A 26,834-nucleotide genomic window follows, 5' to 3' on the forward strand; every position below is an offset into this window, starting at 1 on the left:
TCCTTGGCAACACGCGAGTGCTCGTATTAACTCCGCCAGGGCGACTGAGAGGGACGGACTGAGTCTCCCGGGGCTCCCTTCGCTTCTAATCGCCGCCAGCGGAATGAAGATCGAGGAGGTGAAAAGCACTTCGAAGACACAGCGCATCGCGGCCCATAGCCATGTCAAGGGGCTGGGGCTGGACGAGAGCGGGGCGGCCAAGCCAGCAGCAGCCGGGCTCGTTGGACAGGAGAACGCGCGGGAGGTAAGAGGGTTTCGATTTCCCTGGGAAATCCTTCCGCAAAGGGCCCGGTTTTTCCCCATCGCTAGCACCAGTTTCACATCATCATCATCATCATTCCAGACTCGTGTTCTGTAGAAGCCTTGACGAGTCTCCGTAGCAGCAAAAATGTGTGCCTTTCACACACACACACACACCCCGCGCGCGTTCACACACACACGTGAAGCTTCTGCATTAGATCAGAAACCTTCCACTTCGTCAGTGAAATTTCCAACTAACTGTGATTTTATTTGAAGGCTTGTGGTGTTATTGTGGAATTGATCAAAAGTAAGAAGATGGCTGGCAGAGCCGTGTTACTGGCGGGACCTCCTGGGACAGGCAAGGTAAGGTACATTTTTCTTCATTTCTTTCTTAGCAGATTTCTAAATGCATTAGTGGTTACTTAAATTCTTGATGTGATAATATTTAAGTACGTTTCTTTTCAAGTATTATGCTCTTAGTGATATTGTTATGTTTGACATTGATAGTAGCTTGCTTGCTTATTTCTCTGTTAAATTTACATGCCACACATCTCACTGATACAGCAACTCCAGGCAACTTACAGTGTAATAAAAGGTTTAAATGCTAATGCAAAGCCATGAAAATTATCTTAATTAGGGAAAAGACACGGTGAGATACTAGAGATCATAAAGCAACAACAAAATGAATGTAATACCTTCCAAATTTTAACATAAAACATTTGTTTTAAAGATGATTTAAAATACTGTGTGTAAGGTATCTTGAGTTCAGTACCCTTTTATCCTTTTATTAACTCCTTGAAGTTTATAAACATAATATGCTAAAATAATTGAAAAAAATCTTTAACTTAAAAGTAATAATAAAGAAACTGTAATCAATATAGTGCTGTCTTTTTTTTTCTCCATTCAGCTGGAAACTGCCTGAACTTACATTCTCCTAGTTTCTAATCTAGCCTGATGATTTAACCAGTACACCAAACTGCTATCTGTTGACTTTCAGAGAGATTGCTCTCTGGAGCAGCTCAAGAATTTGGTAGTTTCTGGAGCTACAACATCCAAAAGTCCCAACTAGAAAGATAAAATGCTAAGACATAACAAAACTTGGGTTAACAGCTTATTGCATGTAAACCAAGTACTATAATATCCTGTATAAACACACACACACAAATCCTGTCATAATATTTCTTTCTAATTTCTTTTTCGTTCTTATAACAACACAGGAATCTACTTAAAAAGTGACAATTTTAAGACAGTTTATAAAAATCTTTTCTCCCTGCTAATACATATGTCAAACTAAGTTATAAAAGTGTATGATGAAAATGCTTTTTTCCTAATCATTTTATTCCTCAGAAGAATTTTAGAGCCACAATGGATTAGCAGATTACTTACCAATGCCTTTTACAAATCAGATGTATTACATTAAAACCAAAGGCTATGTACAATCCCTTGAAATTAGTAAAATAATTTTTATAGTGTAAAAGTGAAAAGTAAATTCATTAAGGAATAATCCTAATTTATTTTTATTTATTATCTTCCATCAGGTTGGTGTCAGGTTTTATGTAACTACAGAGATTTTCTCCAGGCCAATCTGTTTCCAAACTAGTCCTTTAGATCTCCCAGTGGCACATCTATTGTCACTCTGATTGATAATTTGAACTGATTATTGGTGCCTCGAGTGAGAACTCTATATTATTTTTTCCTGTGATCTATTTGTTAGTTTCTTTGGCTGTCCATGATATTCTCTGAAGTCTTCTATAACGCCAAAAAACACTAATACTTTTTCTGTCCTGTTTTCCAAAGCCTAGCTTTCATTTCCATAGGATGTCCCTGTCAAGCTATGAACCCAGCTGCCTTTACGACTGCTGCATGCCTTTAGCTTGCCTACAGAGTGGGGAGGGGGGGATGGAGAGAGTGGAACCCACAGATGGTTTTATCATCGTGAGAAGGCACAGAAGTGAAAGCTCTATTTTGGCGAACTGAGAATGCTTCTCATAACAAACATTTACAATTCTATTGGACAATGTGACCTGTCTGGTCAGAGGAGAGAGGAGGAGAGTTAATTCTTTTAATTAATCGCTTCCCGCCTTTTCCTTAGAGCCAGCTTTCGCTTTCTAACTTGCCACTATAATTCAACCCATTAAAGTTAACATTAGAGGATGCTTTGACTCCGGTGTGTTTCTTGGTGGGGATTTCAGGCGGAGGTTGACAGTCACAGACTAAAACTTAGCTGCATGATTATCAACTGCAGTGATTCACTTAACAACTGAGGCAAGAAAGGTCGTAAAATGGGGCAAAACTCACTGAACAAATGTCTCACTTAACAACAGAAATTGGCAGTTTACAATGTCAGTATATTGCCCCCAACAATTGGTTCTCATTTTGCCAACCTCGGAAGGATGGAACGCTGAGTCGACCTCGAGCCCTGTCAGGATCAAATTCCAGGCTGTGGGCAGAGTTTGCCTGCAATATTCATTCTAACCACTGTACCATCAGGGTTCCTACTCCATCTAGAGTGGCTTCTTGATTTGGGGATAGATTTCACATGAGAACTCTGATATTCTGATATTTCCATTTTCATAAACCCATTCCACAGCTTGATGTGGATGACAATATAATTCCCTTCTATAATCAATGACGCAGACATGTACTTGTTTTTGGAATTCTTTGGCTTTCTCAATTATCCATGGTGCATCATGTGTCTTATTCCTTGGCCTTTTGTAAAGCGAGTTTGAGCATGTGGCATATTCTTTTCCATGTAGGGCTTTCCTCTGTGTTGGGGGATCCTAAGTGTTAGTGTGAAATTAAGGATATTATGAAATAGCTACACATTCACTTAAGTCTCCTTTTTTGATATTTGCGTGTAGACTAGTTTCTTCCTATCTGTTGACCACTTAGTCATTCTTCAGATTTGCTGACATGGTTTGGTTAGAACCCTTGCAGATGCTTTTGAATTATTTTGCCCTCCAACTTGGTAATAACGAAATGATTTAACTTTACTTTTTTATATATAAATATTTTATTAATTTTCTAGTTTTACAATCATAAGTATTAATAAACAACGTGTTGTCCTTAGTCCATTAGTAATTCAGTTGTATATATTAACTTTTTCAATCTAGGCCCAATATTACAACATCCAGTGCTTCCTCTCTTCTTCCGGTAGCACACATTTTCCCACATTAGCCAAATATAATTCTTATTGTTGTCAGTACATATACAATTGAATATCAGCATCTTTGTTACATTTTTCTAATATCAATAATGTTGATTTAGAATATCTTCTAACCAAAATTTATCTTAATTGCATTTGCACTTAATATCCATTTATTCAATTAATATCCTGTTTTTCCCGCTTTTTTTAAAAAAAATTCCCATCAGTGTTCAAAATGTCTCTATTGCTTATAATTTCTCATAATAAGTTATATTTGGGTAACCAAAAGCTTCCCTTATTCAAACCCACTTAGCATTTTCATATTTCCCTTCTCATACCAAAATATTTTAGTTATAAATCCTATCTTTCTAGTTATAATAATGCTTCTATTTCTAAAAATTATTTATTCTCAGGCTTGTTCAAACATCTGATTAAATAGTATAATATCCCATCTAATGGGTCGAAACTTCTGTTTTCTTCATTCTTTTCTAGCATTCTTCCTTTGCCAACTAACTTTCCAAGTCAATGCATTTGAATCATCAAGTAATTCTTCCTCTATTTTTGTGTATATTGTTTGGAATAAGACAATTTGATTAAAGTATTTTTGGAAGGATGCTCAGCTCATTAATTTTCATTAAACAGCCTCCCTCCTCCAAATTCCAACAATTATCCTGACAGCTCTAGCTTCTATTCAGTCAGCTCTTTTTTATCCTCAAGTGTGTTCTGAGATCTTGACAAGTAAGATTTCTTTTCCATTTCTGATATTATTGCTACGTCTTCTAATTCTTCATTTGTCTGAGTCTGTCTGTTAGTTCCTTTCTCTATGTCTTTTACTTTACTTTAATTCCATTTATATCCCGCCCTTCTCCGAAGACTCAGGGCGGCTTACAAGCTTAGCAGTAGCCTTCATTCTATGTATATGCCTGCTTATTAGGGCTTTCACACACACCCCAAGCGGCATTATTACAAAGTCAGCTTAATTGCCCCCAACAATCTGGGTCCTCATTTTACCTACCTGGGAAGGATGGAAGGCTGAGTCAACCTTGAGCCTGGTGGGACGCGAACCTGCAATAATTGCAGGCAGCTGGTGTTACTTAAGGAGGCATTAGCCCACTGCTCCACCCAGGCTCAAAGATGTCCTCCATCTTTGGATCTGCTTCCTCTGATTTTCCTTCTATTTTCTGGGTTGTTAGTTCCTTCTTTGTAGTCATTTTCTGAGTTTGTAGATTTAGATTAAAAATTGTTCTTTTATCTCCTTTGTATTATTTTTAGTCTCATCATGAGCTATGGCAATTGTCTTTTGTATTGATTTTAAAATAGAATTTCTTTCTGAAATTCATCAACATTTTCTTGTTGGTATGCCAAGCTGGGGACTTTGGGAACATGTTAGGGATGGTTTTTTTTACCATTTAAAGCTTAAATATGGAACATCCATTTTGTTTTTGTATGTAATCTTTATAGTCCAATCTATTTAGGGATTTAAAAAGTTTCAGTCAATTGTCATTTGAACTTCTAATTATCCAGCCGGCCTATCAGTCCATCTTTAAGTTTCCCCTCAGCAAATATAAGTAAATTTTAAATTTTTCTGTCCAATGAAAAACAATCCTTTCAGTCCAGAGAGAAAAGAGCAATTTAAAATTGTTCATCAATCAAAGGTTTATAGTCCAAAGTATTCCATCATCTCAATCAATAATGCATGTTTCTTCTATAGGGAAATAGCTCCCATGACACAGCTCTAAAGGTCAGTTAGTATTTATATTCATAGTCCAGGCAGACCAGTTTCAAAATAGTTTATTGTCTGCCACACAGATAAGCAGCCCAAGAGGTCCACCCCCCTTTTCCAAGCTTCAGTCTTCAAAAGTGAAAGTTTCTGAAAACAACAGGAGTCTTATCTGAGTCTGGGCTTCCAGCCAAGCTTCCTTTAGGCATAATAAATTGTAGTGCTGTAGATCGCCACTAGATGTCATTGATGTTGTCTTCCAGCTTTTTACATCCAAACTTATATTACAAGCTTTTTAAGTCTCTTAAAAAAATAATCTCAAAAGCACTTTTAATCCCCAAACTTCCAAGTTACATGTTTTGCTTTCAAATTAATCTTGTAATTTTCTCTATTTCCCCCCCCCCCCAAGCAATTAATTTTCCGCTTTTCTTTTCCTGAGGGATTGGGGTGGAAATTCCCTCCCTTTCTCATTTGGGAGGATTCTATGCTTTGGGTGGTTTTTCCCCAGGAAAAAGTCTTAAAGTCATAAAGAGAGGATCCATCCAGTTCCATCCAGAAGTTGCTGGTTAATGCTTATTTTCTTCAGTTGTCAGCAGCTTCTGACTGGCCACACGAATATCGCCAGTCTTTTCCCCGCCAGTTTGGAGGGCTTCCTCAGATCAAACAGAAGGGCTGCTGCCCTTCCGCGATCAATGAGGGTTACTTCCTTTTCCATCACCTCTTCGGGGCGACTTCTGATGCTTTTTAGGGTCTCCAGCAGGGCAAAACCGAATGCGGAAGATGGAGCCTCATCTTCCTGCGCCCATTACACCGCAACTTCAAACCGGAAGTCCTATTTAATTTTACCTTCTAATCCTAGTAATATTACTTAGTTTAACTTTATATCTAGTTATCAGACATAACATTTCCCCTATTCTCACCTGTTTATTATTCTAGATTTGTCTTCTTTTGGAGAAATGGTATGCCATTCAAAATCCAAATACATCCTCCAACTACAAATATTGTGCAGTCTTATCCCTACAGTATTAGGGATGTTAAAAATTACTTAGTTCCTATGTTCATTGCACCTCTCCTCATGATAAATCAGTAATACCATATTCCAAGCGCTGTAACTTTCAAAGGCTAACTTGCTGTCAACTAAGATCAACGCTTTTTGTCCTGATGGCTTCTGTGTCTCTTTTCTCTGAGGTCAGAATAAAAATGGTTAGGCTTTTTTCTATACATAGAATGGCTCCTTCTGGGAACAACAGAGTTTCCCACCAGAAGAACAGGGACAAGGATACATTTGTTATTTGTCAGTTTCTTTCTAATTCAGGGGTCCAAAAGAGCTCTGACTCTCCAGCTTAGGCTTTATTGAGCTGACATAGAAAATATTCTGTAGAAGGAAGAATTCAAATTCTGAATTCAAGCCAAAGTATTTATTTTATAGAAATTAAACTAAAATCAGAGGATTATTTTTTCTGCATTAATTTAAATTATTTTGAGTTGGGTAATTTAAATGTGTATTTATGTGTGTGATTTTTTTTCTTGTCTTCAGACTGCTTTGGCTCTAGCTATTGCTCAGGAGTTAGGAAGTAAGGTTCCCTTTTGCCCTATGGTTGGAAGTGAGGTATATTCTACTGAAATAAAGAAAACGGAAGTCTTGATGGAAAATTTCAGAAGAGCAATTGGTAAGCAACTGAAAGCAAAAAACCAAATTTATGTGTGTTTGTGAGAGAGCATTTATTTATTTATTAAATCTATGTACCACCCAACATTTTTATAGTCAGTGAATAGCATTTATTCTTTTGATTGGAAGGACACATTTGTTGGCTTCTCTTTTCAGTGTTCTTGCATGGTGACTGACTTATCTGCTAGTGTCTTTGTACAAACACTGGTGGTTTCTATACTATGGTATGTTAGCTACTGTAAAACCAGTAAAAATAGTACAAATGGTGCTTTTTTTCAATCTAATTGAGTATGTTGTCGAAGAAACTTGGATTAAGGGGTTTACAGGTAGAATAGCTTGTTCCTGGGGATAAATTTCTCTTTATCACCTGAATTTATTAGCTGAATTATTAAAGTTTCGATTTATACATTCAGTTGCTCCTTTTCACGAACAAACATTTGCACCTTAAATCTTTAGTTGCTCTCTGCTGACAGTTGATATCACTATTCCTTTTACATTTTGTAGCTTAATTGTTTTTATTATTGTGTCCAACATCTGTTAATTCCCCTGGGCTCCCTATGATTTAACACAGACCATCAACTAAGTATTCATTACCATTAAAGTGAAGAAATGTTTCCATCGGTCCTTGCAACTGAAAAAAGTGACTCATTGATTTCTGTAAGAAAGAGACTTTCAATCATCTATGGTCTTTAAGTTACAATTAAATTGGCAGGGTTCATGGAGAGAGAGTTCAAAGATGGAGAGAGCACCGTCTGCAATATTTCCTTGATGTGATGAAGAGTTACCTGTCAGATTTGGAAATTTGAACCAACAGTTGAAACCTGTGTCAAACACATTTGTCACTCCCAGAGATAGCAATAATTTAACAGCCAGCTACATTGTTGATGCTTCACATTTTCTGGATGTTAGGATGGAGATGCTGCTAAACAAGTATTTGATGTTAGTGACAGAAATTTTTCTACATCTGTTGAATTGGGCTGATTTCTCTTTCAGAAATTATTAATGTTTTAAAATAACATTGGCAATCCAAACATTTTTTTAGGTGCCAGTAATATAATTTTTTTTAAAAAAAAAATCTGATTCTTATACGGTCACATGGATTTTCACTCTTAAATTAAGAATTTCCTAAATGATAAAGTGGGAGATGCAAGCCGTAGCAATTAATTTTGACAAATATTACAAAAGACAACTTATAATTTTAGCTCTTACCAGTTGATACTGAATTTAGAAGCACTGAAAATATACCAGATAAGTATCAGAAATAGCAATGGAAATGGAAAACAGTGTGGATTTTCCATCAAGGAATAGCATTATAAAGATATTATACCTTTTCACAACTTGCCCCAATGATTGGGATGGTTAAGTTTATTGAATTTATGGAATAAATAAATTAGTTGCCAAACTAAGTTTGATTGTTTTGTGAACAGTGGGGGCATACAGAGGTATAGAACTTTTTTTTTTCTTTTCCCTTGTCATAAATTCTTCATTGTTTGAATATTTATTATTATGAATACATTATTCTCCATAAAGTTTTCCATCGAATTGACAACTTTATCTGGATATGGTGACTACTTGGAACAATCCAATAAAACTGGCAGTTTGTAACTTGTATATTTAATATTTACAGGACTAAGAATTAAAGAAACCAAGGAAGTTTATGAAGGAGAAGTCACAGAGTTAACTCCCTGTGAAACTGAGAATCCTATGGGAGGATATGGCAAAACCATTAGTCATGTCATTATTGGACTCAAAACAGCAAAAGGAACTAAACAGCTAAAGGTAGCTATGGTCATTTTTCAAATGTTCCTCAGATCTGTCTTTTGAATAAAAAGAAAGAAAGGGACACAGGAGATTCTAGACAGTTTTATTTACTTGTCTCCTTTTATAGGTTTATTATGCAAATGGATATAAGCTCCAGTTAGAAATTTCAATTATCCTCCAGCTAGCTTGGTACATGCACTTGATGAGTTTATAGATGCTGTCCATCCCCATTGAGAGAAGCAGTTGAAATAAACATTTCCTCTGCTGGTGAAGTAAAGTTAACCTTTTACATTACTAAATAATTTCTCGAGAACTGTATAATTAATTTAAACTGAAATCCTATTCATACTTACTTGAAAGTGAGCCTATTATGGTCAATGTCGCTTTTTCTAGGTATTTGTGTTCAATATTGCCAGGGACTTAAAATGTTAGTTACCATCACTCCGACTGTGTACCAGGTTACCTCTTCCCACTTTTTCCTTTTGAAAAAAAGAGGAAACAACAAAACACAACGCTGTGTGCCCAGGACATGTGGACTAATATGCCAAACAGGGCAAGAATGCATTGGAATTTATAAACTGAAGTCTTTCTGTGCACCCTAAAGCAGCATAGCCTAGGGCAGGGGTAGGCAACCTTGGCTCTTTTATGACTCGTGGACTTCAACTCCCAGAATTCCTGAGCCAGCATGGCTCAGTATGGAAACCTCTCCCTTTCCCCTCAGCATGGCTGGCCCAGGAATTCTGGGAGTTGAAGTCCACGAGTCATAAAAGAGCCAAGGTTGCCTACCCGGGCCTAGGGTTTCTTTCTGCAGTTTAGATTTCCCCAAGGACATGAGGTAGTCATGCCTCTCTCTGACTGTTTTTATTATTTCAGGGCACAGGAAGGCTAATCTCAGTGTTTTACTTGACAGATATAAAACATCCCAGTCTTCTTCCTAGTCTGCAGCCTGATCACCATGCCTTTATTTACACCTTTTTTTTCTACAAAGCCTGATAATTTGCCAGCCACCAAATTTCACAATAATTTACAATAAAATATAAAAAAAGGTTAATCCAAAAAAAGGTTAAATATCCTGTTAAAAACAATTAAGAGTAAGTCATTAAAGATCAGTGGAGTCTATTTAAAAAGGTGTTTTGGCATGAGTTAAAAAGTAGACAGAGTGTTTAGGTTAACATTTTGTGTCAATTCAGTTAGTGTATTTTATAAACCATGGTTTATGACTTATGTGATGGCAGCTTTGAATCACTTGTAGTCAATTAATCAGGGTTTAAATGATATGTCAATCACAGTTGTATCTTGGAGTTTTATCTCTTCAGAGTATCTGATGTTTACATGATGGCATAAGAAGAATACAGTATGTAAAAGCAACTGAAAATGTCATCTGAATACTACAGTATAATGTTGAAGTTAAAATATTTATATTATATTTACAGAATGCATTAACTCAATCCAAATGGTAGTTGAATTTGACAAATTAGCTCATTCTAAATGTAGATAAATCTAAATTCCTAGAGCTTGTTCTTCCAGTACTAAAGATATTGCTTCTTGGATGGCTTTTTGTGGAATCAAACATGACTTTTGTAAAACCAGGTTGCCTGTTTTTGATGTTAATGTAGTTAATCATTGTTTATTTTCTCTAACTCCAGTTGGATCCCAGCATATTTGAAAGTTTGCAAAAGGAAAGAGTAGAAGCTGGCGATGTAATTTATATTGAAGCCAATAGTGGAGCTGTCAAGGTAAAGCAAGAAAGTAGCCGTGAAGCTCTGTGTATTTTGACCTGCCTTCCCGTCTCCTTTGGTAAAAAGTCTTATGTCCTAACAACCTTAATCCCTTCTAGTATATATTACCCTTTTCTCAAAGTCTAAAATCTCTTTTTTCCTACATGAATGCCACCGCTAAAGAAAGTAGTAATGTAATTCATAAATAAGGTCATTTTGTCTGAGACCCCCGGTTACAACTGCATTGAATGTTTCCTCATTGATTTTTAATACTTGACTTGAAGCTTGTGTGTTTCTTATTCATAAAAGCAAGGCAAGAAGATTTAAAGTAACTTTAGTCACGCTCATAAGAAATGCATAGAGCTCTTAATCTTTATCCCTGTAGAATTTTGTCATAAGATATATGCATCTAGAAGGAAATGCATTAGTTAGCATGTTGCTCGTATCTGATTTAAAATGCAGTATAAAGAGATACTTAGTGTTTAATGGATGGGCATAATATTTTGTATTAAACAATAAATCATCCATGTTCAAAGGAATCTGAATCAATTTCTACACTTTCTACAAAATTGGTTGGATTTGTCCTTTACTCATTTTTCTTCATTTTCAGAACAGTGGAGAAAAAAACCCCCTACTCCTGACAGTAGAATTTCATAGCTGTTCATTTTCAAGGACAAGTCTGGCATTTTCAAAATTGTCAACCAGAGCTTGACATGTGCATAACTATAAAACAAGACCTTTGTTTATCAGCCTATATGTCACTCTCTGAATATTTGTAATAACACTAACTATAAATATAGTGTGTATGATTTCTAAATTCTTGTCCACAGAGGCAAGGTAGGTGTGACACCTATGCTACTGAATTTGACCTTGAGGCTGAAGAATATGTTCCCTTGCCAAAGGGTGATGTGCACAAGAAGAAAGAAATTATCCAGGATGTCACACTGCATGATTTGGATGTAGCCAATGCTCGACCTCAGGTACTAATGGCAAACTGTATGTACACACAGAAAATAAAAATAGTTGTGTTGCTAACTTTTAACTCTGAATTCATTTGGGGATTGATAAAACAGCCAAGCTGCTAACAACAAAACTGTTGAGAAAATTCTCTTTTATTAATATTAGTTTTGCTTCAACCACATGGTTCTGCAAAGGAGCTATTTTTTGGGTGTGTTTGTGTCCTAAAAAAATTCACTGCCCATTTCTTCCTGAAATGTATACATGTATAAAGATACAGACATAGAAACACAGATAGAGGATATTCGGGCTCTGCAAATTCGTGGAAAGAGATGTTTTGTAACTCAAGTGTGTATCTCCTGTTCAGAGAAATACTTAAAAGTAACCATACCTTTTTCCCAAGTGCCCAACAGCTGTTATGTAAGTTTTTCCTGGCTGTTTTTGCAAAATGGCTTTGAAATGTATAGACTGTCTGAATATCCTCTTTCTGTGTTTCTGTGTCTGTATCTTTATACATGTGTACAATTCAGGAAGTTATGGGCAGTGAATTTTTTTAGGACACAAACACACCCAGAAAATAGCTCCTTTGCAGAACCATGTGGTTGAAGCAAAAACAAGCATATTTATTCCCTGTTTTAATTCAAATTCTGTAAAAAGGTAATTATAGGATTAAAGGCTCATTTTCCCCAGTACACTGTTTTGTTCATAAGCAAACCTGAATACAAGCATTTTTTTCCAACCTTCAGCATTTTAATGGAAACTGCTGTTAAGTCTTTTGAATGCCAGATCCATCACTCTGTATGCTGAATCTGCTTTACGTGGAACAGCACACACAAACTTTAACCTTTTAATCATACTCTGATGCAAGATTAACATGTTCACTTCATGATCACCTCACAGTTATTGTGCAGAAGTACTAGTTACATAAATCAATATTTATCAATATAAACCTGAAAAAGAGGTGCTGTGATAATGGGTGAGAGTCTGATGTGATTTTTTTTCTCCAACGCTAGCTCATAGCACTGAGATAATTTAAAGGATTCAGATCATTTTATCTGTATATGGTACTTTGTTGCATAATGAAAAATTCTACAAATAAAATTAAAAGGACCATAAAATGCACATTATCATTTTAAATTAGTAACACTGATTAAATTTCCATTATATTTTTTTATGGATGCTATGTGTTCCAAAACAAACTAGCCCCACTACATTCTGAACACAATTACATAGATGGATTTTCAAATAGACTATCAATTTTAAAATAATTATGAGTTACTAGCAATTGGTTGATATAAAGAACTTGAAAACTTGATTTATAGCTCAACATTCTTATATTCTTAATAAATATTTCTGTACAAGCAGCCCTTGTATTAGAATTTTAAAAAGTCTCATTAATTCACAAATCAATTTTCTGTAGGGTGGACAAGACATCCTCTCCATGATGGGACAACTAATGAAACCAAAGAAAACTGAAATCACAGGTGCTCCAAATATCTCTCTCATCTTTTTCTTATTGAAGTAATTCCATTTAATTTGGTGATTAATGTATCACGTTGAGTTTTTAAAAGAGGCAGTGGAAAAGTAAACTTCATGAATAGAGAAAACGATGTGTGTTGCTTGGGATCATTAAAATTGAATGAGATTTAATAAAGTGTAATAGAAATCACAATCTAATACAAATGTGATTACACTTACATGAAACTGCAGTATAAGGTGGTTTGTCACAATATTGATACAATATAGACTTTTGTATTCTTTCTGAAATGGCCACGAGTAGAGGATATCTTAATACAGGTAATGCTCAGTTAACAGCCACTTGTTCAGTAACCATTCAGAAGTACAGTGATGTTGACTGTTCAGCGGTTATTAACTGAGCATTACCTGTATTAAGTCCTTGAACTTCTTGCCATTTCAGCAGTCCCACAGCCATGTGTTTACAACCTGGGCACTTGGTGACCAGTTCAAACTAAAAATGGTTGCAGCATCCCATGGTCACTTTCCCTACTGTCTTCGTACAAATAAAGACAATGGGGAAGTCAGCACAGGAAGTTGCAAGTTATTCCGGTAAGTCTCCTCCATCTGTGTACCACCCCAGATTCTCTTCACTCATGTTACCCATGCCAACCACCAAACACACCCTTAAACACCCTCCCTAAGCCTCATTGCACTCACAGTGCCTCCTTGGCCATTTGTGCACCCTCCCCAAGCTTTACTGTTTGTCAAGGATCGAAAATTAGGAGCCAAGGCAGTTCAAATGAATAGAAGCTTATTGCATGCTAATACTCCCTACAAGACTCTGACGGTCAAAGCAAAATGGCAGTAGATAAAGAGTCAGTGAAATTGAAAGAGGGCTGGACTTAAATCTCTTGTGGGTGTGAAGGGACTCAAGACTGACGACGTTTTGACCCCTCCCTCAGGCTTCAGCCTGGCCATCTCTTACATTGCTCTTATGCCTCCCTGGCCACTTGCATACCATCCTGAAGCCCCATTGCACTCCGCCGTGCCTCTTCAGCCACTTGCACACCCCATTCCCTCTCCCACTCATCATCAACCATTTAGGTGCCAGCCAACTGCACACCCACTGACTTGTTGTTGGGAGGCGACAGGAAGTTGCAAGGAGGTGTATGCTTAACCAGGCACAGTCCTCCCTTAACAATGGCAATGGGGACTGCAAGGATTGCCATCACTAAGAGATGTGGTCACATGCAGTGGTGGGATTCAGCCAGTTCGCACCAGTTCGGTAGAACTGGTAGCTAATTTTTTGTTGCCCAGGCCCAGAATGGACTTTTGGAAGTGGCATCCACACAGAGAACCGGTTGTTCACATATTTGAATCCCACCACTGGTCACATGATATCCTACTTTACAACCACATTGTGTTAGTGTTGGAAATTCCAGTCTCAATTGGCATCATAACTCAAGGACTACCTTTAATAAATATTTATTTCACTTGGTTTATTTGGTATATACTTTGGTATATATATATTCATTTAAAAGACAACATTACAAGAGATTTTTCAAAATTGCAATACTTCAAAAATGAGAAGTTTGTCATTCAGTGATAATTTACTTAGCCTGTTTTAAAGTTTTTCACCAAAACTAGAAAGAGTCTGATCTTGTATGAAACTGTTGGGAATAGTACAGATAAATGAAAGAATCCTGAATTTTTGGCAGGTAACAAATAACATCGGCTCAGGGCTTATCTTATTCACTAGTATAAATGTTTATTTTGCTGCCAGAAGTCTTGAGCCAAACAAATAAGAATTTTACAAAATCCCTTTCATAATAGTGAAAGTGAAGAAACTAGATCCATCAAAACAATTGGTTGTTATTGTTGTTTTGTCCAAAAGCTAACACTCAGATTGCATTTATGGAAAATACTTGACATCATTTATTTGAATGTATTTTCAAAAAATTGTCTTGTACATTAGATATGCTTATATAGATTTTTATACAGATATATTTTTGGAAAAAAAGTACTGATGAAATGATATCGGATGTCTGCTGTTTCTTTTTCATTCAGACAAGCTTCGAGTTGAGATCAACAAGGTGGTAAATAAATACATTGATCAAGGCATTGCAGAGTTAGTCCCTGGAGTCCTTTTTGTGGATGAAGTTCATATGCTGGATATTGAATGCTTCACATATTTGCATCGTGCATTGGAATCTTCTATTGCTCCGATAGTCATCTTTGCCTCCAACCGGGGAAACTGCGTAATCAGGTATGATGCTTAAAGCTTAGTCCAGGGGTCTTCAAACTTGGCCCTTTTGTGACTTGTGGACTTCAAGTCCCAGAATTCCTCAGCCAGCATGGCTTAGTCCTTTACCAGAGGGGAGACAAATTTCATGTTGCAATGATCAAGATAACAGTGAGTTTCTTGAAAAAAACCAGGGTTTTTTTTTCCTCCTCTCTTGTGACCCTCCCTGCAACTAACCAAGTTTACTCTGTTTATTTGCCTTGCTCCTTTCCCAGAAATATTTTCAATATGCTGTTTAGTAAGTCAGAATATCTGGCTATTCTGCTACTATACCTGCCTGCTTCCACGTTTCGGTTTTTGATTTGCTCATTTTTCATAGCCTGAAATAGATAAAACTTTTTGATGCTGACAGCTTTTGTCTTTGCTTCTCAAATTATTTTACATTGAAATACGTTTTGGGATTGCATTATGCAGCATACATGTTATGGAATATCAGTGCATATATAGGTATAGCATGTCTTGGCATTGCACTTTAAAATGTATAACAACAATAGTTAACGCTAATTTTAGCATTATTGGGGTGGTTTTTTTTTCAGGATTTAGCTGTATATTATACTGCTGAGAGCTAAATACCAGACATGGTTTTTAGCCATCATTTTTGGTATTGCTTAAATTTATCCAAAATCTTTTGAGGGTTCACCTGTGTATTTAAATTTTGCCTCCTTTTCTGCATATTCACTGTATATGATACAAATCAAGAAAAATCGTTTTGTGTCTTTGGGTGTCATGATTTAATTTTCAAAAACACAATTAGGCTTCCTTGATTACTAAGCTCATTCCTTAATTACTAAACTCATTAGTAATCTGGCTTACTCTAGTCTTCTGTTAGCACTTGATTTTAGGATGGAAATGCTTTTACATCCCTATTGCTTCAAGAGCTTGTAGATTCTGCCCTATTCCATGATGCATATGGGCCCATGTTAGTGATACTCATAGCTTGTCTTCCAGACGTTAAGCGTGGTTTGCTTGAATGTTTTCACAGCTCATCACGTTTTCTATAGGAATAGCATAGTCTATGAATATGTAGCAAAGACATTAAAGAATGTGTTTCTTTTTACTGTGTTTCTCTCTTGAACTTAATTTTATTCAATTTCTGTTCATGATAGAAGAAATGTTCACAAAGCAACATATAAGTAGTATAATGAAACTTTACATCAAGAAAGGATTGAGAATGCAAGGAAAAAAAGAATAAAATCCTTCAGTGCCTTTCCTATGAACATATCTGCTCTTTCCTTCTCTTTGACATTGATATATGTGCTGTACATGTTGTGCTTTCTCTCATTTTTTTTAAAATATAAATGCTGTTATAATAGTGTTAACTCCAAATATTAGGAATAAGGCATCGGCAGTTACCCTAACAATAGCTAAAGCAAAATCTTAATAACAGTACAATTTTTGACCTGTCTTCTTTGTTCTTAAAACTATGTGATTTTTCAAACTTGAGTCACACGCTAAAACAAACAAAAAGTCCTACAGTGTCTGACACAGAAAATAAATGTGGTATTTTAGAAATGATATTTGTATTGTACTTTTTGTCTGTTTAATAGGCATATAGCCTTGTTTCTTCTCTGTAAATTCTATGAATTGGGTCTTCCACCTACTTTTCCAGAATGTATTTTGGCCTCATACAGTGAAGACTCTCACAATCTTAAATGTTCTCTGTGTCAGCCAATTATGAACATATATCTCATTTTATAAAAAGAGCATGCGCTCTTAATTCCATTTTTAGAAATAAATTCCTCTTCATTTTAAGGAACGAAGGAAGGAAAGATACATTACTGCACTTGAGCACTGTCACTTTCTCATTCCTGTCATATCAGCCCCAAATAGAATCAAGGTTTTTAAGTAATAATCTGAAATGAAAGATGTTTCATATGAAACTGGGGTGCCCTCTAATGGAGAAATGAAATTTGCTATTTTTTTCCCTTAAGCTATGTAAATAAGTATGATAGGAAGGAGGGCAATAGTGGAATTACACTGACATGCTGATGGTTCTATAGAAGCCTAAACTTTCCTTTATACTTCTTCAGAGGGACAGAAGATATTCTCTCTCCACATGGGATACCTCTGGATCTTCTGGACCGGGTCATGATAATTAGAACCATGTTATATACACCACAAGAAATGAAACAGGTAATTCTTTCATACGTAACGTCTGGGTAATGGGCAGCAAATGATTTTAGGGAACTTCACAGGTAATTAAAGTGTAAAATGAAGCAGCCTATCCTTATCAAAATATGACTACAAGTTATTTTGAAAGCTATTTTTCATAGTTTTTTCTATTTGTTAGTAAGCTACCGTATACTGTTAGTCACATGCATGAACAAGTCACTGTCTTGGCTGAAATTATTCTTAAGTCTATACTTAGTATTTGCTTTTTTTTATGAAACCAATCATCACAGCAAGCCTAGGTGATGCATAATACTAAACTAATACAATTTAAAACAACAGAAAACGGGGAAAAATACCAAAAGTATTAAGGGCCATGTCAGGGAAACGTGGCTACAGTTACAGAACGTATAAATGTTGGTTAGTCAAAATGAAGTCAATACCAGATGTGGGATCACTTAACTTTATTCCAAGGTCTACTGAAATGGCCAGGTCTTCAGTCGTTTAATAAAGGACAATATGGTGGGAACTGTGTTGCCCTCAGGGGAATGTTGTCCCAGGTAGGGTGAAGGCAGAGAGATGGCCCATCTCCAAAGTCCCATGAGATGAGATTATTTTAGCAATGAGACTTGGAGTGTTCCAGTGTTGCCAGATCTTACCAGATGGGCAGTAGTAGACAGTTTGTCTTGTAGATATCCAGGCTTTGAACTGTAAAGGTTTATATTCAGCCCCTTGAGTTATACCCAGATAACTAATTGATAACCAGTATAGTTCATGAGGTAGAAGGGTGTCATGGGCACAGTGAGGTATACAGATAGATTATCACATTGTGCACCTACTGTAGCTTCCAAGCAGTCTTCAAGGGCAATCTTATGCAGAGTGCGTTGCAGTAGTCAACTAAGAAAGAGTTTAGTAGGAGCATCTAGTAATAGGGCCTCCTGATCCAGAAAAGGGCCAAACTGGCACACCAGATGAATCTGTGCAAAGGTTGCCGGTTTGTTTTTTATTTTTGCTCAACGTGAACAGTGGGCGAGTTACATTAACAAAGCAGTTTCTAATAATTATCTTGAACTGTATTTATGTTCTTAGGTACACAAGTATGGAATATGGGTGTTTAAGAGTTCATCTTTCTTGAGATTACAAAAGCATCTATATGCTAAAATATTTTGTGTCTTGAAGAGTGTGAATCTGTAAATTCCTAGAGTTCATTTTCTGCTGATAGTTCCTTACAGTACTCCTGTATCCTCTAAAGAGGACAGGACAACCTTTGTTAACGCTGGACTTTCCAGCACGCAACATAATATTTCTGAAATTCCCAGATCCATCTTAGTGCGTGCAACATTTATTATAATTCTTGAATGTCATTATGAAATATCAAAGATTCCCCTCATTAGTGTCTCTGCACTATGGATTGACACATAAAGAAGCTACTGCAGTTTATCATGTCAATTCTTCGTATTATTTAAGAGATAGCGTCAGTGGTGGAAAGCATTGTCACCAGATAATAGTCCCTCTTGCTGGATAAGTGCCAAGGAGGAACAGAAGCATTTATTGGACGTAAATGTACCAGTAAAGCCTCATTTCCTTTTGCATATTGCTTTTTTTATAAAATTAGCAGCACTGATTTTTGGGATGGTTTTCTATATATGACAGGATAATGTAGATTATATTAGAAGTGATCACGGGGTACAGATGGTGTCAAAGAGGCCTTAAGCTGTATATTAATGTAAAAGATAATTCAGAAGTTGTGTCATTGTCAAGAAAATCAATTCAAATGCTCCTATATTGCATTCTCTATTGTGAGTTGCTTTTTCAGAGGCATGAAGGATGGTAAAGATACTGTTGCATTACTTCAAGCAGCTTTGATTTGGGTAGAATTTGTCAGTCTCGTCTATGAACATTTATAATTTATATATCACATTAAGTTGCCACTGAATTTCCCCTGTGGGTGGTTAAATGATTAAAAGCCTGTTTTATGAACTGTTGACTTGTTAAAGAATTTAGAAGATGAAGTTTGTAGCGTTTGATTAAATTAATTAGTCACAAGGACGTGAGATGGAGAAATTGACTTCATGAAAACAATAAATTCTTACTTTAAATTAAATAAAATGTTCTGTGCATTCATACCAAAAACCTGTTCCTAAACATTTGTAAATGGAAACTTGAATGGACTCACTCTATATAGTAGAAAGGAGAGAAAAGTAGAATGTTTCAGTTGGAACAAAATTTCCATAATTTTTGTCAGCCATTACTGCAGGTACTATCCTGGGTTTTGAAGTATTCAAAAGAATTGGACTAGCATATTGCAAAGGACATTAAATATCTTCAGAGGACTAGAAATGAAGACATAGGAAGAGACACTGAAATTGCTGGATGTATTTACTCTTGTGAAAAAACATTTTAAGTGGAGACCATAGATTAACACCTTTTTAAAGAGCCAAGTAATAATTATTATAGAATCTAAATTCATATTTTATTTTTCAGTGTTGCCCCAATAGAGATTATATATTGAATATTCGTTTATATACTGCTCCCCATATACTTTAATTGTATTTTGAAACAGTTTACAGTTTAACAACTCTATTAAAAAGTAATAGATTAACAGCAAATTAACTCTTGAAGAGCTGTGCAAATTGAAAAGGGAAAGGATGAAAGCAAAACCATTCATATTGAGAAGTCCTGGCTGAGGGAGTAGATCTTCAAGACAGATCTAAGCAACACAGTTTTAGTTCCTTTTTTTAATTGTGAGAGTGAAGAAACTTTTCAGAGTGCAGGTAAAAAAGGTGTGCCTCTTTTTCCTGATTTTCTACTTTCTCAAGACTTCCCAATGATGTTGTGGATCATTCCCAGACTTGGTACCAAGTTGTTTAGAACTGTATGTCAAAGTCAAAACTTTGAGCATGACTTGATGGCTAATTGGCAGCCAATTCACTAGCTTTAACAGCAAAGTAACGTGGTGAGGTGACTCACTGTTGATCTCAGCAGCTAATATTTACTGTGCAGAAATTGTTTGCGGGATTTATTGTTTTTTCGAAGAACGTGTATGTGCCAAAATTGTAGTCTTGTATTTAAACCTTCAAACAACGTGAGACAGGTGAGCTAAGCCAGGCTATGTCTTGCTCTTTTATATTCCATTCTGATCCCTCTTCCAAAATTTGGTGGTTTGCTGCCAAGGGTTTTTGGCATCTTTTTCTAATAGTTGAGGTTGAAAGAAACTAAAATGTTGTGCAAATCTTTAAAATGCATGTAAACTGTTTTATGAGGCATGACGCCATTCTATTATGAAACAAAAGCCAGAAAAAGTGCAGCTTCTAGCCAGTGAAGGATTACCCTCTGGCTTTAAGAATTAGAATCTGAAGAAGAAAGAGTTGTTCAAATAAATTCAAGAATAATGAAACGGTACACTACATGCCCTTTTTGAAACTTCTGTAAACTTGTCTTAAGATGTTTTGGACTATGGATCTAAAAACCCAAACTGAAAACCAGTGTGATCACTGTGATTGGAATTGCAAAGTCCATCTGCTTTAATTTTTTTTAAGAACTGAGTTGAGTTTTGAATTAGAGATATTAACTCTGGGCAAGGAAACCAAAAAGTCTAGATATAGGAAGATGATTTCTTAATCTTTATGTCAGCGATGAACACTCTGAAAGAAACCTCAATAAACTACCTTATAATCCAGATATCTTTTACATCGATCCCCAGTTGCATGCTCATCCCCCTCTTCTCCTCTTCCATGTTCTGATTCTCTTGGTGCATTTTTATGGCTTTAATTTAAACGAGTGCTTCTTGATATCTTGTTTACAAAGCTGCCAAAGTGAAAAATGCCTGCATTATATGAGACTCACAGTTCCAGAGTTATCTCAACACTATAACACAACATCATTATCCAGTCTGCCCCTTATCACTCAGCTGGTAATACGGGCGGCAGGGAGGCTAGTGCCACTTTTGTTAGAGCTTTCTGTACTCAGACTTATTGGTGATAACTTCCTTCTTTTTCAACTTTGTAAAGATCTTCGAACCAGGACAAGTTTGAGACTGTTCACGATAGATTAGATTTATCTGAGTGGTTTTGTGGGAGGAGGTAAAGAACATGTCTTACATCTTTAACCATCTTTATTTATCAGGATGCTAAAAAGTTTGATATGCATTTGAGCCCTGAAAGGCAGTTGTGACTTTCCAAAAGAAATTAGGCTGTTCAGTGCTCCAAGTGGGAATTGGTGAGCTGCAGTTCTTTTGGTCAGTCTGTACATTTTCTTTCATGTTTTAGAAACACGCTGAATTATCACTGAATTCCCCCTAGTATTTTTCCAATTAAGAGTTTAAAGGAACTAAAACCGTATCTTTATTTCAAATTGGATACAAGGTCAGAATTAAAATAAACTGCTCCCTAAAACACATAGAAAAGATTTTATAAACCGAGGATGCTATAAAATACCATATACTCAAATGTAAAAAATTTTTCCCGAAAGGCCATTTTTATTATGAATGCATTTTTATCTTTTTTTTCTTGCTAGATCATAAAACTTCGAGCCCAAACAGAGAGCATAAATATTAGTGAGGAAGCACTGAATTATCTTGGGGAAATTGGCACCAAAACCACATTAAGGTAAGCATAAAAAATGTAAATATATAATGATACAAAATTTGGAAGTGGGATAAAGTTGGACAGGAAGAGGCAGCTAATTGTCATAGGACACTTGGTGAAATATCTCATCCACAATAATGACCAAGTTTAGAGCTTCTCCCTCTGACATTTCATGTTTAGTTCTTCTCTTCCTTAATCCAGCAATTCTTAGGCAAATAACTACTTACAGCTGAAAAGTACTAGCAGAAATTAATATTGTATAAAAATAGGTCATATAGTTAATAAATGGAATCCTGTTTCTTTTTTTCACACTGCATTTTACAATTCTTACATTAAGTAACCAGAATCAACTCCTAAGTCTGTTGTAGCTTCCAGGTGATTGTTGAAGACTTTAACTTTCAAATGATACAGAACTATTGAAATGTTTGCAGCCCTTAATACGTGTCATGCCAAAATTATTTCTTGGTAATTGTTTTATAAAGAGTATTGCTTGGGAGTTTAACTGATTTCAGCTAGAATCAACTATTTTTTGTTATACCATCTTTCTAGAGCTTTCTTTAATGGCGCAGCCACTACACATAACATAAAATCTGCATTAGTGCTAAAATGTTTGGAACATAAACTACTGGTTACGGTAAAAATTAATAATTTTGAAAAAGGATTCTGTAGTTCTGCAGTTATTTCTCTGCAGCAAAGAAAAGAGATTTTTAAATTGTGTCTCGCCGATTATCACATCACTGTCTACTGCAAATTGTTTTTGTAACTCATAATTCCATAATTAGTGCCTTGCCTAATCTTTGATATTTCCAACCACAAAATATATTGGTAACGTCTGGAGACCTGGCTGCTGTGTTTATAATAAAAAATTTTGTATGTGTCTCGAGAAATTTTCTGTTTTTGTTTGTAATTGTAACTGGCATGTTAATTTGATCATTGCTCTTATTATTTGGCTATAGGTATGCTGTGCAGTTACTCACCCCAGCCAATCTGCTAGCCAAAATCAATGGGAAAGATAGCATAGAAAAAGAACATGTTGAAGAAATAAATGAGCTCTTCTATGATGCCAAATCCTCAGCAAAAATCCTCGCTGACCAACAGGAAAAATACATGAAGTAAAAGACATTTGTTCAGCTTTCTAGCATTCAGAACTGAGTTATACTTTCTCCAGGTTCTTCAAAGAAAGAGGCAGAAGAAATTATCTTTAAGAACTAAAAACTTTGAATATCAAATTATTTGTTTACATTAGGATCAAATCTTTGTTCCTAATTATTTAGAGGGAATACCTTGGCTTGTGGTAATATGATATCTCTTATGTTTGTGCTATATGAAATGGATGCATCTGGCAAATTCTTCTGACAATGCTTTAGATTTGATTGCTCATGTGTTCAAATCTAAACAAAATATATTACTTTTTAAATATTGTGTTTAAATTGTGGAGATGCTTAATTAAAAAAAATCACTAATTTTTTGTCTGTGACTCAAATGTTGATCTTCTCAAGAAGAACGTTTACTCAGTAAAAGATACCTGTTTTGTCATTCTCTGCAACTAAAATTGAGATGGATGGTAAGGTTTTTTTTTTGCCAAATTAATACAGTGGGGGAAGGAGGCAATATTCTTAATTAAAACAGGAATTAGTCTTGCTTATAAATATATCAAGAATCCTCTCACTGTTGATATTCTTTTTGCAATTTGGATGGAGCTAAGACATCTAAAGCTGGATGATTTATGATCCCTTGCAAATATATACACTGCAACAACTTTGGGAGATTTGATGCCACTGTATGAAGTTCAAATAGGGCTTTTTTTTATAAGTCTCTAGTGAAAGGGCATTTGATTGAAAATAATAGTTTTTTCCACCCACAACTGCTTCTATTAACATTATTATGCAAGCTTAAACCCATCTACAGTATATTTTTACAAAACCTGGGAACTGATGGGAACATAATTCTGTAAATGTTTATTGTTACATTTGCGAATTTTCCCAGAAAAATAAAGTACAACACATAAAACTCATAAGTATAACAACTTATTACAACCCCTGAACGTTTAATTTCTCCATAGTAAATGCCATTATATTTCCCTTCTGGCAGGTAGCTTGCTTTTCTTGATTTCCAAAATATTTCTCTGTTTCAAAAATATACTAAATTGGGTTGTCTTTCCCTACTGTGTCTCCTCTACCTCTGGCAAATGGAAGTAGAAATGTGTGCCTTTTGGTTTAGTGATTAATGCTCTTCCATAAATGGGATATACACAATACAGCATATATTTTTTGAGCTTGTGTCAAAATGCAGGATGTTGTGTTCCAAATGCGGAATGTGAAACGGCTGTGTTTTCAACAGACCTATGTATATCTCTATGAAACCTAAACTTCAATTGGTGAACTTGAAATAATATTTTAGAATCACTAAAAATGCATAGTTTATTGTGGTACTAAACCTTTTAAAGTACTTTTAACTGCTGAAAATATCAAATCATTGTCTGTCGATGATCTTTGTTTATACAGCCAATATTTCCAGTTAGGTTTTGCCAGCTAAATCCTTTGAGATCCTAATGTATTATTTTAAAGTAATAGTTTCTCAAGTAGCTCTAATGGTTTCTTATAATTAAGATTACTAGCCTTTTTTTGTATCACAATTAAAGAGACAGCAGATCAAGTTGGTTATGTGTAATAGTTGGAATAGAGCTTTGTTTAAAAAGAAATAGATCCAGTCTACTGTTAAGTATAATTCTTTGGAAATATTAGTGCAAATAACTAATTTCTGGACACTAAAAAGAACTTTCATAAACTTAGGACATGGCTTTCTTTACTACATTTTTAATAGTGTGCCTGAACCTTAGAAAATAATGCTAATCATATAATCACTTGCTGTTTGGATGCTTTAACCTTAGTTTTATTTGCAAAACTGTTTATTTTCTAAGATTATTGAACACTTGCTTATAGTTTTATGTATTGTGTAAAAAGGAATCAATTTATTTTTCCTCCTCCACACTGTGACGTGCAAATGTGAATTTCAGACTGAAGGCTCAAGCTGAATGAAGACAGACACAGTCTTGATCATTTTGGTTGAGGAACTAGATAGGAAAATGCTTGCCGGTTGGTGGTTTTTGTCCTCCCAATAGTATTCAATTCGATTTGCCAAGCTATCCATAGCACTTGGAAGACATTGTTTACAATAGGTCTAGTCTTACCTGGCTGAGCAATCCCTAGATCAGGGGTAGGCAACCTCGGCTCTTTTATGACTCATGGACTTCAACTATGCTGACTCAGGAATTCTGGGAGTTGAAGTCCATGAGTCATAAAAGAGCCGAGGTTGCCTACCCCTGCCCTAGATGATGGTGCTAGAGACTACTACGTAGTTGACAAACACTGCCCTTAGAATGTTTCTCTTGACAATTAACTTCTGTCCAAAGTCATCAGGAGAGGTCATCTTGATTATTAGTTTTCTTGGCTTAGAACCTACACGTTGATATAGTATGGAGAATTGGACGGGCAGCTTTCATGTCTAAAATAAGAATCACTAGTTAAAGTAATGTGTAGCTGGAGTGCTTTAGTGCTATTTTCCCAGAAGACTCGAATATTAGCCATAGTCTTTTTCCTCTGCTAAATGCGACTTTCAAACTATATTATTAAGAAATGGAATTTTGGGGAGAATGGTGGTGCCTTCTTCCACAGATAGTCAATAGCTGTAAAATGTCCAGAAAAGACAAAAACTAATGATAATAAAAGGTTAAAATTGTCAAATGCGAAATGATATCTAAAAGTTTATTTGGTCTATAGTTAGTCCTCGCTTAATCAATGCTCAAAATTAGGATAGGTCCATACTAGGTGCTTTACAACCTGTAAAGTACTTCTGGCTGTGTTTTATTGTGGCAGATGCATTGTGATCACATGACTGCATTTTAGCACTTGCCAAACTGGCTTGCTTTGATGACCGGTTGCACCATCTTGCAGTCACATGACTGCAGTTTGAAACTCTTGCCAGTTTCCCATTCAGAAGACTGGATTCACACCACCACAACGTTTGCTTGACTATCAAAGCTTCACTTAACAACCATGGTGATTTGCTTAACAATTGCCATTAAAAAAAGGTCTCCAAATTGGGCTAAATGGATAGAGTCCTTTCCCAATAGTGGTTGCAAGTCAAGGACTTCCATGTATTAAGTGATACCCACCATACTTACTGATATCAGATTGCCCATGAAAGTGGCTATAGTATAACTGATATTCAGCTGATTGTTGAAAAAATAATCACACTCTGCAGTCAAGCTATAATTTTCATTTAAAATGAAAAGGATTTGTTTTATATATTCAACCGAAAGCGAACAATCAAAAATGATCCCATTGCAATAGGTTAAGGTTTATTATTAAATGTTAAAACATAGCCGCATTATTTTAAATGCAACTCTGCCCATTTTCAAGAATTGCCACCCTTATTGCATTAATCTTCAGAGCGAAGTTTTTACGACCGATTGCCTGCAGACTATGAGAAGTTTCTCCATCCATTAACCACAGGGAAACGGGCCCTGCTGGGTAGGAAAATATTTGTTACATCTTATCAGGATGACACATAATCTAACAACAATTACAGCAGGCCCATATTTTGTACTATTTCACTTTTGGTGTGAAAAATAGTAGTAATATTAAAGCTAGAGTGGGTGGAAGATACAGTAACCAGATGAATATTATAAGCTCGGCAATTGGGATTGTTTCATTTAAGTTGTGAGCATTGATATTATTGGGAATTGTCTCTAAGCAAGTAAGTAGATCTGAAGCCGAGGTATGTGCCCATATGCAAATTACAGTGTTTGCCTCAGGAAAAAGACATGAAGGATTACTGCATACATACCCATATGGCAAAACTGCATTCTTCATGTGCTTTTAATGTACCAGCTCATCTCAACCCTTTAGGCTAACCTCATTTTTCTTGCGCATTGAGTATAAAATTGTACAAGTATAATAAAATTAGGGACGTACAAGGATCTCTATCTACCCCAAAACAAAAGTTTAAAATAGAAGATATCTTAAAGGTACTTGCATACCTTTACTTGCATACATTAAAATAGGAACTCCCAATAATTCTAATTTCAGTTATATTTCCTCTTTGTTTTTGCAAGCTGTGCAATGAGGCTTTTACATACTCCCGCCTTTCCTGCTGTAACCATTTATA

The 26,834-nt window shown here is 35.7% G+C and overlaps 1 protein-coding gene and 1 long non-coding RNA gene across 2 annotated transcripts in view; one reads left to right on the top strand and one right to left on the bottom strand.

Moving 5' to 3' along the window:
* RUVBL1 (RuvB like AAA ATPase 1) lies at positions 1 to 23,128 on the top strand. Its single transcript, XM_081317741.1, has 11 exons — positions 1 to 244; positions 517 to 603; positions 6,643 to 6,775; positions 8,402 to 8,553; positions 10,182 to 10,271; positions 11,084 to 11,233; positions 12,631 to 12,694; positions 14,736 to 14,934; positions 17,001 to 17,103; positions 21,595 to 21,686; positions 22,622 to 23,128. Exons 1-11 carry the CDS (start codon positions 104 to 106, stop codon positions 22,779 to 22,781), a joined length of 1,371 nt encoding a protein of 456 aa, XP_081173867.1. The 5' UTR covers positions 1 to 103; the 3' UTR covers positions 22,782 to 23,128.
* The window catches only part of LOC308662193, a 17,894-nt gene continuing 5,970 nt past the window's right edge, over positions 14,911 to 26,834 (bottom strand). Inside the window, exons 3-4 of the long non-coding RNA XR_014025124.1 lie at positions 20,748 to 20,886; positions 14,911 to 15,033 (exon numbers count right to left, since the gene is read on the bottom strand). This is a non-coding gene — a long non-coding RNA (uncharacterized lncRNA). The remainder of the gene's footprint in view (positions 15,034 to 20,747; positions 20,887 to 26,834) is intronic.

This window comes from Vipera berus, assembly GCF_964194415.1.
Source record: "Vipera berus genome assembly, chromosome: 2".
Classification (NCBI taxonomy): Eukaryota; Metazoa; Chordata; class Lepidosauria; order Squamata; family Viperidae; genus Vipera; species Vipera berus.

Excerpts from the sequence above, each read along its gene's own strand:
- RUVBL1 (XM_081317741.1), top strand. The coding sequence starts at position 104 with ATGAAGATCGAGGAGGTGAAAAGCACTTCGAAGACACAGCGCATCGCG. Across the intron at positions 245-516 it reads GACAGGAGAACGCGCGGGAG|GCTTGTGGTGTTATTGTGGA; the intron begins GTAAGAGGGTTT and ends TTTTATTTGAAG. Across the intron at positions 17,104-21,594 it reads CACCACAAGAAATGAAACAG|ATCATAAAACTTCGAGCCCA; the intron begins GTAATTCTTTCA and ends TTTTCTTGCTAG.